Source organism: Oreochromis niloticus, unplaced genomic scaffold (assembly GCF_001858045.2).
Source record: "Oreochromis niloticus isolate F11D_XX unplaced genomic scaffold, O_niloticus_UMD_NMBU tig00001593_pilon, whole genome shotgun sequence".
Classification (NCBI taxonomy): domain Eukaryota; kingdom Metazoa; phylum Chordata; class Actinopteri; order Cichliformes; family Cichlidae; genus Oreochromis; species Oreochromis niloticus.
Genome location: NW_020327419.1, coordinates 233,905 through 244,891, shown reverse-complemented (window position 1 = coordinate 244,891; position 10,987 = coordinate 233,905). Strand labels below are relative to the sequence as shown.

General features: G+C 40.4%; 1 protein-coding gene across 1 annotated transcript; it reads right to left on the bottom strand.

Moving 5' to 3' along the window:
• Positions 1-4,191: 4,191 nt before the first annotated feature.
• LOC112844786 (uncharacterized) lies at positions 4,192-6,070 on the bottom strand. The gene is made up of 3 exons (XM_025904431.1): positions 5,929-6,070; positions 4,497-4,841; positions 4,192-4,385 (listed from the first exon to the last, which is right to left on the bottom strand). Exons 1-3 carry the CDS (start codon positions 6,068-6,070, stop codon positions 4,192-4,194), a joined length of 681 nt encoding a protein of 226 aa, XP_025760216.1.
• Positions 6,071-10,987: the final 4,917 nt, after the last annotated feature.

The following is a 10,987-nucleotide window of genomic DNA, read 5'->3' as shown; positions in this document are numbered from 1 at the left end:
AGGAACCGAAAAATGTGTTCCTCACCGGGATGGTGAAACCTGTGCTGTGTTGCTGTTATTATTAGCTGCTTTTGGGACCCTAGTCACTTGCGTCAAGTTTGAGGAGATATTGCGGAAGTAAAACTGCCAATTCTTCAAAGTAAAGTTTCGTCTCGTGCAACATGCTGATTGCAAAGGTGAAGCAAAACTTTTAATTTGAAGGGTCTTTTGGCTCGAGCATCCGTTCGTGACTTCACTTCGCTGTTCACAGCAAGCGAATTAAATACGACTTTTGTGAGTGTGTCAGTGAGTGTGTGTCAGCGTTATCAGCGCCCGAGAAGACATCGCGAGCGCCTCCTGGCCATCAAGTGTAGATGTTAGTGGAAGTGTTGGGAGGACAACGTTGGAGAAATGTGAACATTTTATTTGTACTGTATAATCTGCAGATTCTGACAGAAATCTGCAGCTATCCTTTGAAGCACCGCTCCTCTCTAAAACAGCAATAAGGATCATTATTAGGACATATGTAAATAACAAAACTTTATAACTTAAATATAATCAGAATTCTCAATATAAGCAAAATTGGGAAATGTAAAGTCCGAAACAAGTCTTTATATTAAGGGCCATCAGTCAAACAATACTGTTTGGTCAGGGTCTGAACAGAGCGCGTGTGTGACATCTTCTTTTGCGCATGCGGGATACTTTGAGCGTTCACACTAGAGCGCGTTTGCGGTCGCATTTTATTTGTAGTGTGAACAAGCAGACAAAAAAATCGGATTTGATCAAAAACTCGGAATTGAGCATTAAGACCTGCAGTGTGAACGTAGCCTAGATAAAGCGATGTGTGTGTTTTTGTGATTCATGAACATACACTCAGTGTATTCCCGCTGACTTTGTGTGTTAGCATTCCTCTTTGGTGTTTCATCTGTGACACTGAGCAGCTTGTCGTCATTGATCCTGCTGAAAGGAGAAGCTTTTCTCCTGTATGACAACACGTTGATGTCGCTCAATAAAATATTTCATATAATATTCCTGTAAATAATAATCACCCCAGTATTTATGAGCACAATCACTCATCATTTTATAACACTGCCTGTTTTACCTTAAACATATCATCTGCTTATGGATTTATTTAAACACTGACTGAAATCATACTGGCAGAGTTTTTGACATTAATAGACCTCGATTACCCTAACACACATTAATCAAAAAACACATTAGATGACTAAATAAATAAAGCACAAACAATCAAATGAGGGTGTCTGACACTGTTGCAGTAAAGCCAAGAGGCTGCCACAATAAAGGTTTTAACCAGCAGCAGATTTGTGTGCACGCGAAACCTCGAGAAATGAAGTTCTGAACCAGTCGGTTTGTTAGGATGCCTGGGTCGTTGGTCCAGAGGTTTTGAGTTTATTATATTATTTATCATTTCTAGTCTTTGATTTCTTTGTTAGAGTTCTGTCTTTTGGTTTATGTCTCTGTGTAATCCTTAGTTGCTGTCTCCCCTGTCAGCTATATCCCCGTGTCCAGTCAGTGTTTGCCCTGGTCCCACGTCTCTGTTCCCTCTGTAGTGCCAGTCTGTGTCTGTAAGTTCAGTCTGTGTTATGTTGTGCTGTTTTCTGTGCTGTGTGTTCTGTCTGCTTGCCTGAGTTTATTTGGAGTCTCAGTTTTGTTACCTTTTTTGAGTTCAGCATTAAAGCTGTTTTTTTTTTTTTTTTTTTTTTTTTTAGTTCAAGTCTGTCTCCGGAGTCATGCATGTGCAGGTACACATGCTTCAAATAGCAATAATGCGCATCAATTCTGTCACTACCCTGCTTTTGCGCACCACTTTCTTATATGCGTTTTTCTTATTAACACACAGAGTACACACCGCTGTGCACAGCACACGCAAAGTCAGCTGATCTCATCTGATGCAGATCTGTTCCTTGATCAAGTGACATTTGTCCGGATTTTTGGCACGAGTGACGTCGGATCAGCACCGCAGCTGGATGGCCCGATTTACATACCCAGCACAGCTGATACTCACCAGAATAATATACTAAAATTATGCACTCCTGTTATTAAGTCCAGTTCAGTCTGTTAATGTTGATAACCGTTTCAAACGAATGGTAATAGGTGTGTTGCTAAGCCTAATAACTTAAATAACAAGCTTGAAATGTACCCCTCCCATTTTTATTGTTTTTCTCTGTGCTGTAAATCTTCTGTCAAAGAAGAAATCTGCTGCTGTTCTGAGAATGAGCTACCAAAGCTTTTTCTGAATAAATCAATAAAGATCCATTTATGGAAAGCTGTGATGAAGGCAGTTTTGTCTTTAATTATATTCAACAATATAACACATTTGACCACTTTTAAATGATTTTTCAAACTTTAATACACTAAAGTTAAGGTTATATACCTAATTTCTAGTAAGTGGCCCAGCCCCTCCTATATTTGTATGTGGCCCTCAGTGAAAAAAGTTTGGACATCCCTGCCTTACAACAATAACCCCGCACCAGTGTCCCCCCCCCCCTGGTCTTCGCTCAGGTGGAGTAAACGCTCAGAACCTACGGCCGATAGGTCGGGCACCCACATCGGTGCCCGACCTATCAATAAAGATCAATTTATGGAAAGCTGTGATGAAGGCAGGCTTAAAAGCAGGGCAGCGTGGGAGGGGGGAGGCTGTCAGCCACATCACACACCACATGTATTGGCCCATCAAACACATACAGTGGGTTTGGCGTGGAAAACAGTGCAGGGTGGCTGTTAGGGCGTGTATGTGTGCGCACACAAGCGTATATGCATGCATGACTTTGTGTGGCTTCTTGTGTGCAAATGTGTGTGCTGTCAGTGGGATGGGATTCAGTGTTGATGATGAAAGACAGTAGAGCAGTAGAATAGATGCAGAGGTTATTGTGTATGGGGGTTGGGGGGGGGGGGGGCTAATATACTTCAATGGATCTGCTGTCGCTGTATTCCGCTCCTTCCCCTCCCATCCCGTCCTCCACCTCCCTCTCTTCCAAGTGAGCAGCTATAAAACTCTCCATATTTACTCCCCTAAGGCCAACTACCAGCCCCCAGTCTCCTGTGATTATTTATCTTTTTCTCAAATACATTAATCACAAGCCTTTTTCCTTTTTGGGGGGGGGGGGATCCCTCCATCTCTTTACATAAATAAATAGTTTAATAAACACAGAAGTATTAAAAAGTAAAGTTCCAGCAGGAACATCACAGGAAGACAGAATATTATGCAGATGTTGAATGAGTCACAAAAAATCTTATCAGTTAATGATGAAACATGTAAAAAATGATAGTTTCACACCCAACAGTAAAATACATATTTATTACAGTTTAATTAAACATAATTTTACCCTTTATTAACAACAGTTATTATAAAGCTACATGCTGGATTCACATTCAACCACAGAAGAAACAAGGAGGCTCATGAAGATAATAAAAATATTCACACATTTTCCAAAAGTCTCCATAAATAAAACTCAATGATTTGTGTTGTTGTTGTTGTAGAGGAACAAAGTGTGCAGGAGAACAGTGAGTCCTGATGTAGATGAACTGAGGAGCTGCACCAAGAGCCAGGATCAAAGATAAAGATGTTAAACTGTGATTTATTCAATAATCACAGTTTAAGATAATTGAAGTAAAGAGTCCACAGAGCTCAGTGAAGTTCCTCATCTAGAGAGCTGTTAGAGGCTCGTCTGTCTTTATGTGAGATGGACAAAGAGTGAATTATTGTTCCTGTGTTCTTATCAGGATTCATGATGTGAGCATAAGTGGATCCAGGTTACAGAAAGATTCCCTGAGTGTGCTTCACTGGCTTTCAGTGCAGTTATTGTGTAACGTGGCAAACCTCGGCCTTTTCTCCTCTTTGGCTTCTTGACAGTCGTCCTTCCACTCAGACCATTTCTGAGGCTTCATGAACAGCAGATGATCAGCTGAAGGTCCACATGGATCTCTCAGGTCCTGGGTCACTTTCACATGCTGTTCATCTGCTGCTGATAGTTTTTCTTTTTTTCTTTTTCTTTTTTTTTTTTTTAGAATATCAGCAGCAGAGTGTGAGAGTGTGACTGTCAGGTTAAAAACACTTAGGAAAAGCTACACGTGAGTCAGGCTTGTAGTAAAAAAGTGCTTTGACATTCCAAACATAGTGAAAAGAGGCTACATAAGTACTGGTCCATGTAAGACTTGTTGTTGTACCAGGCTGCTGTTTTCATCATCCAGTCATGCTGATTTAGAACAGATGTCAGTTGGTTTGTCAGAAGGAAGATGGTTGGATAAATTTCTGTTTGACAGTTTTGTAGCAATCACAAGAGCAACAATGAGCCCAAGAATAAACAAACCAAAAGCTACCAGCCCAAAACGTTTATTGACTCCATCCTCCTTCCCTCCATCCTCTGTGAGTCCTCCTGTCTGACCTGCAGGTGAGAAACAACAAGTCTTGTCAACAACATCTTTAGAAACAAACATCAACAACCAGGAAGCAGCTTCACCTCTGATCACACACACACTCAACTCTACTCACTCACCTGGAGGATCAACAACTCTCAGGTAGATGATGCTGATGGGGTCACACGAGGTTGATCCTGCCATGACGATGCAACACATGTATGTCCCATTATCAGCACTTGTCACATCCTTCAGAATCAAAGACACGTCTCCATCCTTCATCTGTGTGTCCTGCAGATCCACCCGGTTCTTAAAAGATGGATTTTGGTTGACTGGATCGAACTGCTTATTCCGGTACAAAAGCACATATTCTTCTTCTCCCAGGTCATCTCTGCTCCACTCTACAACTGTGATGTTGTTGTTTGGAGCTCGACATTTCAAAGTTACGTTCTTCTGTCCAGACAGAGCTGTAATGTTTTTCTGGTCTGAAAGAGGAAACAAAACCAATCAGAGAGGTTAAAGGTCAAAGTATCAGAGATTTTCTGGTCCTATGAACCTGACTATCACACCTGCTAGAATCTTTCAGAATACAGATACAGCTTCATGTTAGATCTTTAATGGATTTCACACAAACAAAGCCATCAGTTTTTTTGCAAACACACGTTTATTTACTGTTTTTTTATTCTGTTTAAATTCTCTGTAATAAATATGTTCTTATGTTCAAAAATATGCATCAGTTAAATTATGATAACTGAGATTTTTCTTCATTCCATCCGTTTATCCATCTATTTTTTCTGATTATCCCATTCAGCTGTTTCCTATTCGTGGCTCTTATTTGCCATTTGCTTACAGGAAGCGCAGAGTCCTCCTGTTAGCAGGACATGACTTTACTCACAGTCTGTTTGTATATTCTGTTATTGTAACGCCGTTTGACCCGATATTATAGAGTTAGAGAATTAAACTTTTATCTGTGTTTTTGCAGTGGAGCTGAAGTTAAAACTGGATAAATGCATTCAGTTCAACAGCTCTGTGTAAATGTTCAGACAAATCTCACATATTCTACTGTTAACATGCAAATACATTAATGTTATCATATTTATCTAGTAGATAAATAAATCCCACAAAAATTGTCTGTTCATTTAAATTTGCCGACAAACACTACCGAAACCCACGTGTCCGCGTATCACGTGACAGATTCTTGCGCTGTCGTCGTTTTTTCGTGGACGTCGATGGTCGCTGATTCCTCCGTCTCCGGATTCTTCGACGATAAAATGTTTGTTTTCGTGTTTAATCGGTCACAAAGGAGCTGTGCGTGTTTGTGAAAGTAGCTACAAAGCTGTTTGGAGTGAACATGGAGCAGAGACGGAGACGGAGAGGAATAAGGAGCTTGTGTCTGAGATCTGGTTACTATTCCAGGAAATCTGCAAACATGGCGACTGTGGTCTCATTGTTGCTGTCTGCCCTGCGGGTAGTTGACCAGACCTAACCGACATCGTATTAAGCTGCCATAAGTCCATCACAGTGATTTATTTTAGACAGTCTACAACACTCTGGACGAAATCTTTAAGTCACCGAGCTCGCCGTGGATCGTCAGCCGGACCAGCAGCGACTTAGGCGGGGGAGAGAGCTGAAGCAGAAGCGGACATGTCGATCTGCTGCGCGGCCAGGCTAAACCTCCACCTCCCGGTGTTTTCCTCACAAACACCACATCCATCACGATGACAGGAAAGGATTGGATCTCCTGATCGCTGATCGGACAACATCCAGAAATGCAGTGTGAACAGTTAAAAGAGAAAACACCATGACTCTGGTAAGAAGACACGGATGTGTGCTAACAGCATAATCGTAGATAGCATTGCTGCTCCCACAGGCTGAAGCACATCTCTGCTACATCGTGTCGTGTCTTTAAACTCTTAGTTAGGTCTTAAGTATTTACAATACCAGTAAAAACAGTTTAATTAAACACAGGAGCACAATATTACATTTACAGCGATAATACACACGGCTGCTAATTTGTTTAAAAGTTATTCTAATAGTTAAATCTTACCTGCAGACGTAAATGAGCGAATACAGGCGAACATTATCCAGCAGATTAAAGCAGATTTTCCAGCATCCATCGTGTGAAGTGCTGTTGATCTCAAGACTGGAGCGTCCTAAATGTCCGAAGATGCCACTATGTCATAAAAGCGAGTGTAGCTGCCAAATGCTTTTACTTAAAGATGGCCTGACATGAAGCTGCTGTAAAGCCAGTCCCACTTTCCTCCCACTGTAAAGGGCAAGTTTGACAACAGGTTGACACCAGAAAGGGAAGTGACCCTGTGCAGTAGGCATCATTTAATTCCAAGAGAAAACAAATACAACCAAACAAATCTTAAAAAATAAAGAAAAACTAATCGACATGGGTAAGATTTTATTGATTACAGCCTCGAGACATGTTAGACATGTGAAAACCACCTGTGCTTTATTCTTGAACGCACAGGTGGTTTCCTTGACAACTTACCGAAGTCACAGCACAGAGTGCCACGCCTTGGGGGTTTTTTTCCTCTTACCACGCTGTCTGTCATTTGGCCTGTATGATTTTAATCATTTAATGCTTGTGTTAATTTATAAATAAATGTGATTAAATATAATTACATTTATTAAATAATTTATTTTACAGGAGCTGAAAGTCACTGACTATCACAGGACTTTCTTTCAGGAGCAATAAAGTTTAAACTCACAGGTGACACAATTAGACCAGGGTCGGGCAATAATTGCTGTGCCTGATTTTTCCAGTAAAAGTATTTAAAATGATCATTCTTCACTTTTATCATTATGATCAGTTTGATTGGGCCAAAATTTTATGGCTGATACTCTTCCTGATGCAAACCTTCCCATTGTCTTAAGCATGTGTTTGTTGAGCAGCTTTCATTTCAAAGTGTTTTTAGAAACTAAAAAGAAACTAAAAAACACAGAGTGGTTGTGGTAACCTTTTCTAATGGTTTCTTCTCTTTGTAAAAGCAGAAAAGCTGGTGCTCAGAGGAAGAGGGCGGGCTTGGAGTGGTGTCGCAGACAGAAATGAAAAGAAGCTGAAATGAGTGAGAAGGACGATGAAGGAAACATCTGTGCTGTGTCTGCTCTGTAAGTAGAATCTCTGTGTTTGTTTGAATTCTTGTACTTTGACTGTCTGCTCTCCTGATAACTGATGATGGAGGAGAAGACATGAAAAACAAATCAGGCTGAATAGAAATTCTTTGCTCTGTAGGACTGAAGGTGTGCATGTTGCTATTTACTATGTCAATGGTTCGCTCCTTAAATCTTCTTAACTTCTTAATAGTGCTGGGCGATATGACGATATATATCGTGTGGACGATAGAAAAGTGTCTATCGTGCCATTTGTCTTCTATCGTTTATGTCGTACTAACCCAAATTTTATAAATGATTACATAAAATATATAATTAACCCTTTACAACCGGTCGGAGCAGGCACACTCCGTTTTCCCTAACTATTTTTAAATCCCTGTAGAACTGTAACCACGTAAGGTAGCGCAATATTTTTTTGTTTTGCATATGAAACCGTATGTCGCTCGCTCTCCCTCTCTGTCTTTCACTCACACAGACACACACCACCACCACCACCATCAACTTTGCTAAATTGCCAATGAAAAATATTGATCAGGCAGCTGTGATTGAGCAGTAATGTAAATCCAACTATTTTCACGGTTGTTGTGGTCGTGATAATTTTGTGAGGCCACATCGAAAAGGCTCGGATGAGCTTTCCAAAGTTCTACAAGTTGTGCCTCCATCGCTTGTGTCCAGATCACACGCTGCACAGCCGTGCTGCTCCGTCTTTTTCACCGATGTTTACGAGTTCACGCGTGTGCACGTACAATGAAAGCGAAAATCTGGCCGATTACCAAAACCATCGCACGACTCAAAAATCGGCTCAAAATGGGCCAAAAATCGCACAGTGTAAGCCCAGCATTAGACCAGCAATGTTTGCTCCAGCAAAGACAAAAAAGGCTGCAAAAGTACAGGAGGAATGGGAAAAGGAAAACACCTGGCTGGAAAAAAGTGCACAATAACACCTCCATAGGCATCCTTCTAATGGTGGGCACATGAAGAACATGAGGGGCGTGAAAGCTCTGGGAACCCTTAAACAATTTTTTGCCCACCAGGCCGTGGCAGAAGCAGATATGGTCTGTAACACTGGTTTGTTTTTTTTAAACCCTCTGTTTAAGGTTAATATGGGCGTGTGCAGTGAATATCAGCGCGATGTGGCCAGAAGTGTGATAATATCATTTATTTTGTGTAATAAACAACTGCAAGGATAGATGATTACAACAAATAGATGATTAATACATAAAAGTAATACATAGATGAATAATGATGATGAGTTATGATGCGTAATCATGTGAACAAGTGGGTTTACAAACGGGAGCAAAAGCTGAAATAATACCTCAACTGAAGCCAATCGTACTAAATGCACTAAATGTGCACTGTTACAAGACTGTTTTTTGTTCTATTGTTTTCTGTTAATTTATATAATTTAAAGTTAAGCAGGACAGAGTTCCTTTAAAGAAAGATTTACTTATATTCTCAAAAGTTAAGCATGACTGACATGAGCTTCTGTTTAAGAAAGAGACCTGTTTTATTGTGTTAATGTTGTCATTTTGAGCTAAAAATAAATGGCTAAATGATCATTTGTTTCCCATGTGTTCATTTCACAAAGAAGATGCATCTACTTAAATCAAATTCAAATCAAATGGTTAAAAAAAAACAATTTCACACACAAAAAAAGAGCTACAAAATTCACCACACTGGGAAGGGTGAAGACAACTGGGTCGCCCGGCCCGGCCTACGAGGTGTCCCTTATTTATTTTTCAGGGAGTTGGCAACCCTAGCTGTGACAAGTCATTAAAAGACACGGAAACATTGGAAATCAGTTTTTGGCAGGCAATTACCTTTTGGCACAATACCGGCGGTGTGGCACAAACTGTGCCTGACTGCTTGCACTGACAGTCTGAACTCATGACTGTTAACAGTCCTTTAAAGAAAAAACAAGTGTCGGCTTGAAACGTTCGGTACAGCATTGTTTGCCAGACATGAAAGCAGAAATTTTCATTTGTCTTATTTTAAGATTAGCTTGTAAACATTTAGATATCTACTTCATTACATCACACTTAGATAATATAATGTAAATATGATATGCCAATATTAAATGTATTGTATTAACATATGAAACGCATTAATTCGCAGTCAAATTTAACTCAGGCAGAGTGTAAGTGTAAGTTATTTTGAGGAGCTGTTTGGATGATGCTATTTGAATAACTAGGTTATTAATTATTATCTTTTATTCATTTATATCTTTTGAGTAAGCTTTTAGTAGTGGTTTTTGATCAAAACATTTGTTCAACATATTACAGATATAGTTTCAGTTAGGTTAGGTTATTCAAATTGTAGAGCGATGGTGCTGCGTTCTCGCGTTCTTGGCAATTGCGGACAAACAAAGTCCGGACTTCGCGAGAACGCGACTACGGGCTCGTGTACTCGGGAATTCAGAAACTGCTATCATAAGTGGTTGCAGGTTATCACTGTCCCCTCAGGGCAAGAAGATTGCTGCTGCAAATTCCACTGACCTCTTTCTGTGTGCAGTTTACACTCAGGGTGGATTTCCTCCATCACTGCTGTCTAAGACACTAGTCAGCTGTTAGCCATCATAGTCTGTATTCTCTCTAAAGGCCAGCAGACTACTTAATTTATGGACTCAGTCACTTGTTTTCAGTCATATTGAATAAAAGATTAATTTGAAAATCCTTTGCATCAAACTGGAGGAATGCCTGAGTTTTATTGTTGAAGACAGTCTCCTCCACCAAAGAAGTGAGACCACGACGAGGTTTGGAAAAGCAGATGGTTCATGGAGGGTAAAAGTACCGCCTCTCACTTCTGCAGATACACTAAAGGTGACCCTGAATCCTCCCTTAGTTATGCTGCAATAGACGTAGGCTGCCGGGGATTCCCATGATGCATTGAGTTTTTCCTTTCCAGTCACCTTTCTCACTCAGTATGTGTTAACAGACCTCTCTGCATTGAATCGTATCTGTTATTAATCTCTGTCTCTCTTCCACAGCATGTCTTTATCCTGTTTTCCTTCTCTCACTCCAACCGGTTGCAGCAGATGGCCCTGCCCCTCCCTGAGCCTGGTTCTGCCGGAGGTTTCTTCCTGTTAAAAGGGAGTTTTTCCTTCCCACTGTCGCCAAAGTGCTTGCTCATAGGGGTCATATGATTGTTGGCTCTTTCTCTGTATGTATTATTGTACAATCTACTCTGCAATATAAAGCACCTTGAGGCGACTGTTGTTGTGATTTGGCGCTTTAGAAATAAAATTGAATTGAAAATTGAATTGAATAAAGTCCAGATGTTTGTGCTTCCTGATTTTTGTGCTTCTGAGTTAAACAGTGACTTTTCTATTTTTGAGACAGGAGGACAAAGACAGTCCTGTAGTCTGCCAAAGGACTGCAGCTCATAACTATACTGGAAGCTGAAGATCTTTGTCCTCTTGGCGTGCTGTAAATGACCACATCAGCAAATTAAAACAAACAGCATCTATTTGACAGTAATTTGTTGTTTTTATAAATTTGATGACTGTTAT

What these genes read in the sequence shown, in the direction of transcription:
- LOC112844786 (XM_025904431.1), bottom strand. Translation starts at nt 6,070, where the DNA reads ATGGATGTGGTGTTTGTGAGGAAAACACCGGGAGGTGGAGGTTTAGCC. An exon ending in GACGATCCACGGCGAGCTCG is followed by an intron (nt 4,842 to 5,928) that starts GTGACTTAAAGA and finishes TTCCTCTTTCAG; the next exon opens with ACCAGAAAAACATTACAGCT. An exon ending in GAGAGTTGTTGATCCTCCAG is followed by an intron (nt 4,386 to 4,496) that starts GTGAGTGAGTAG and finishes TCTCACCTGCAG; the next exon opens with GTCAGACAGGAGGACTCACA.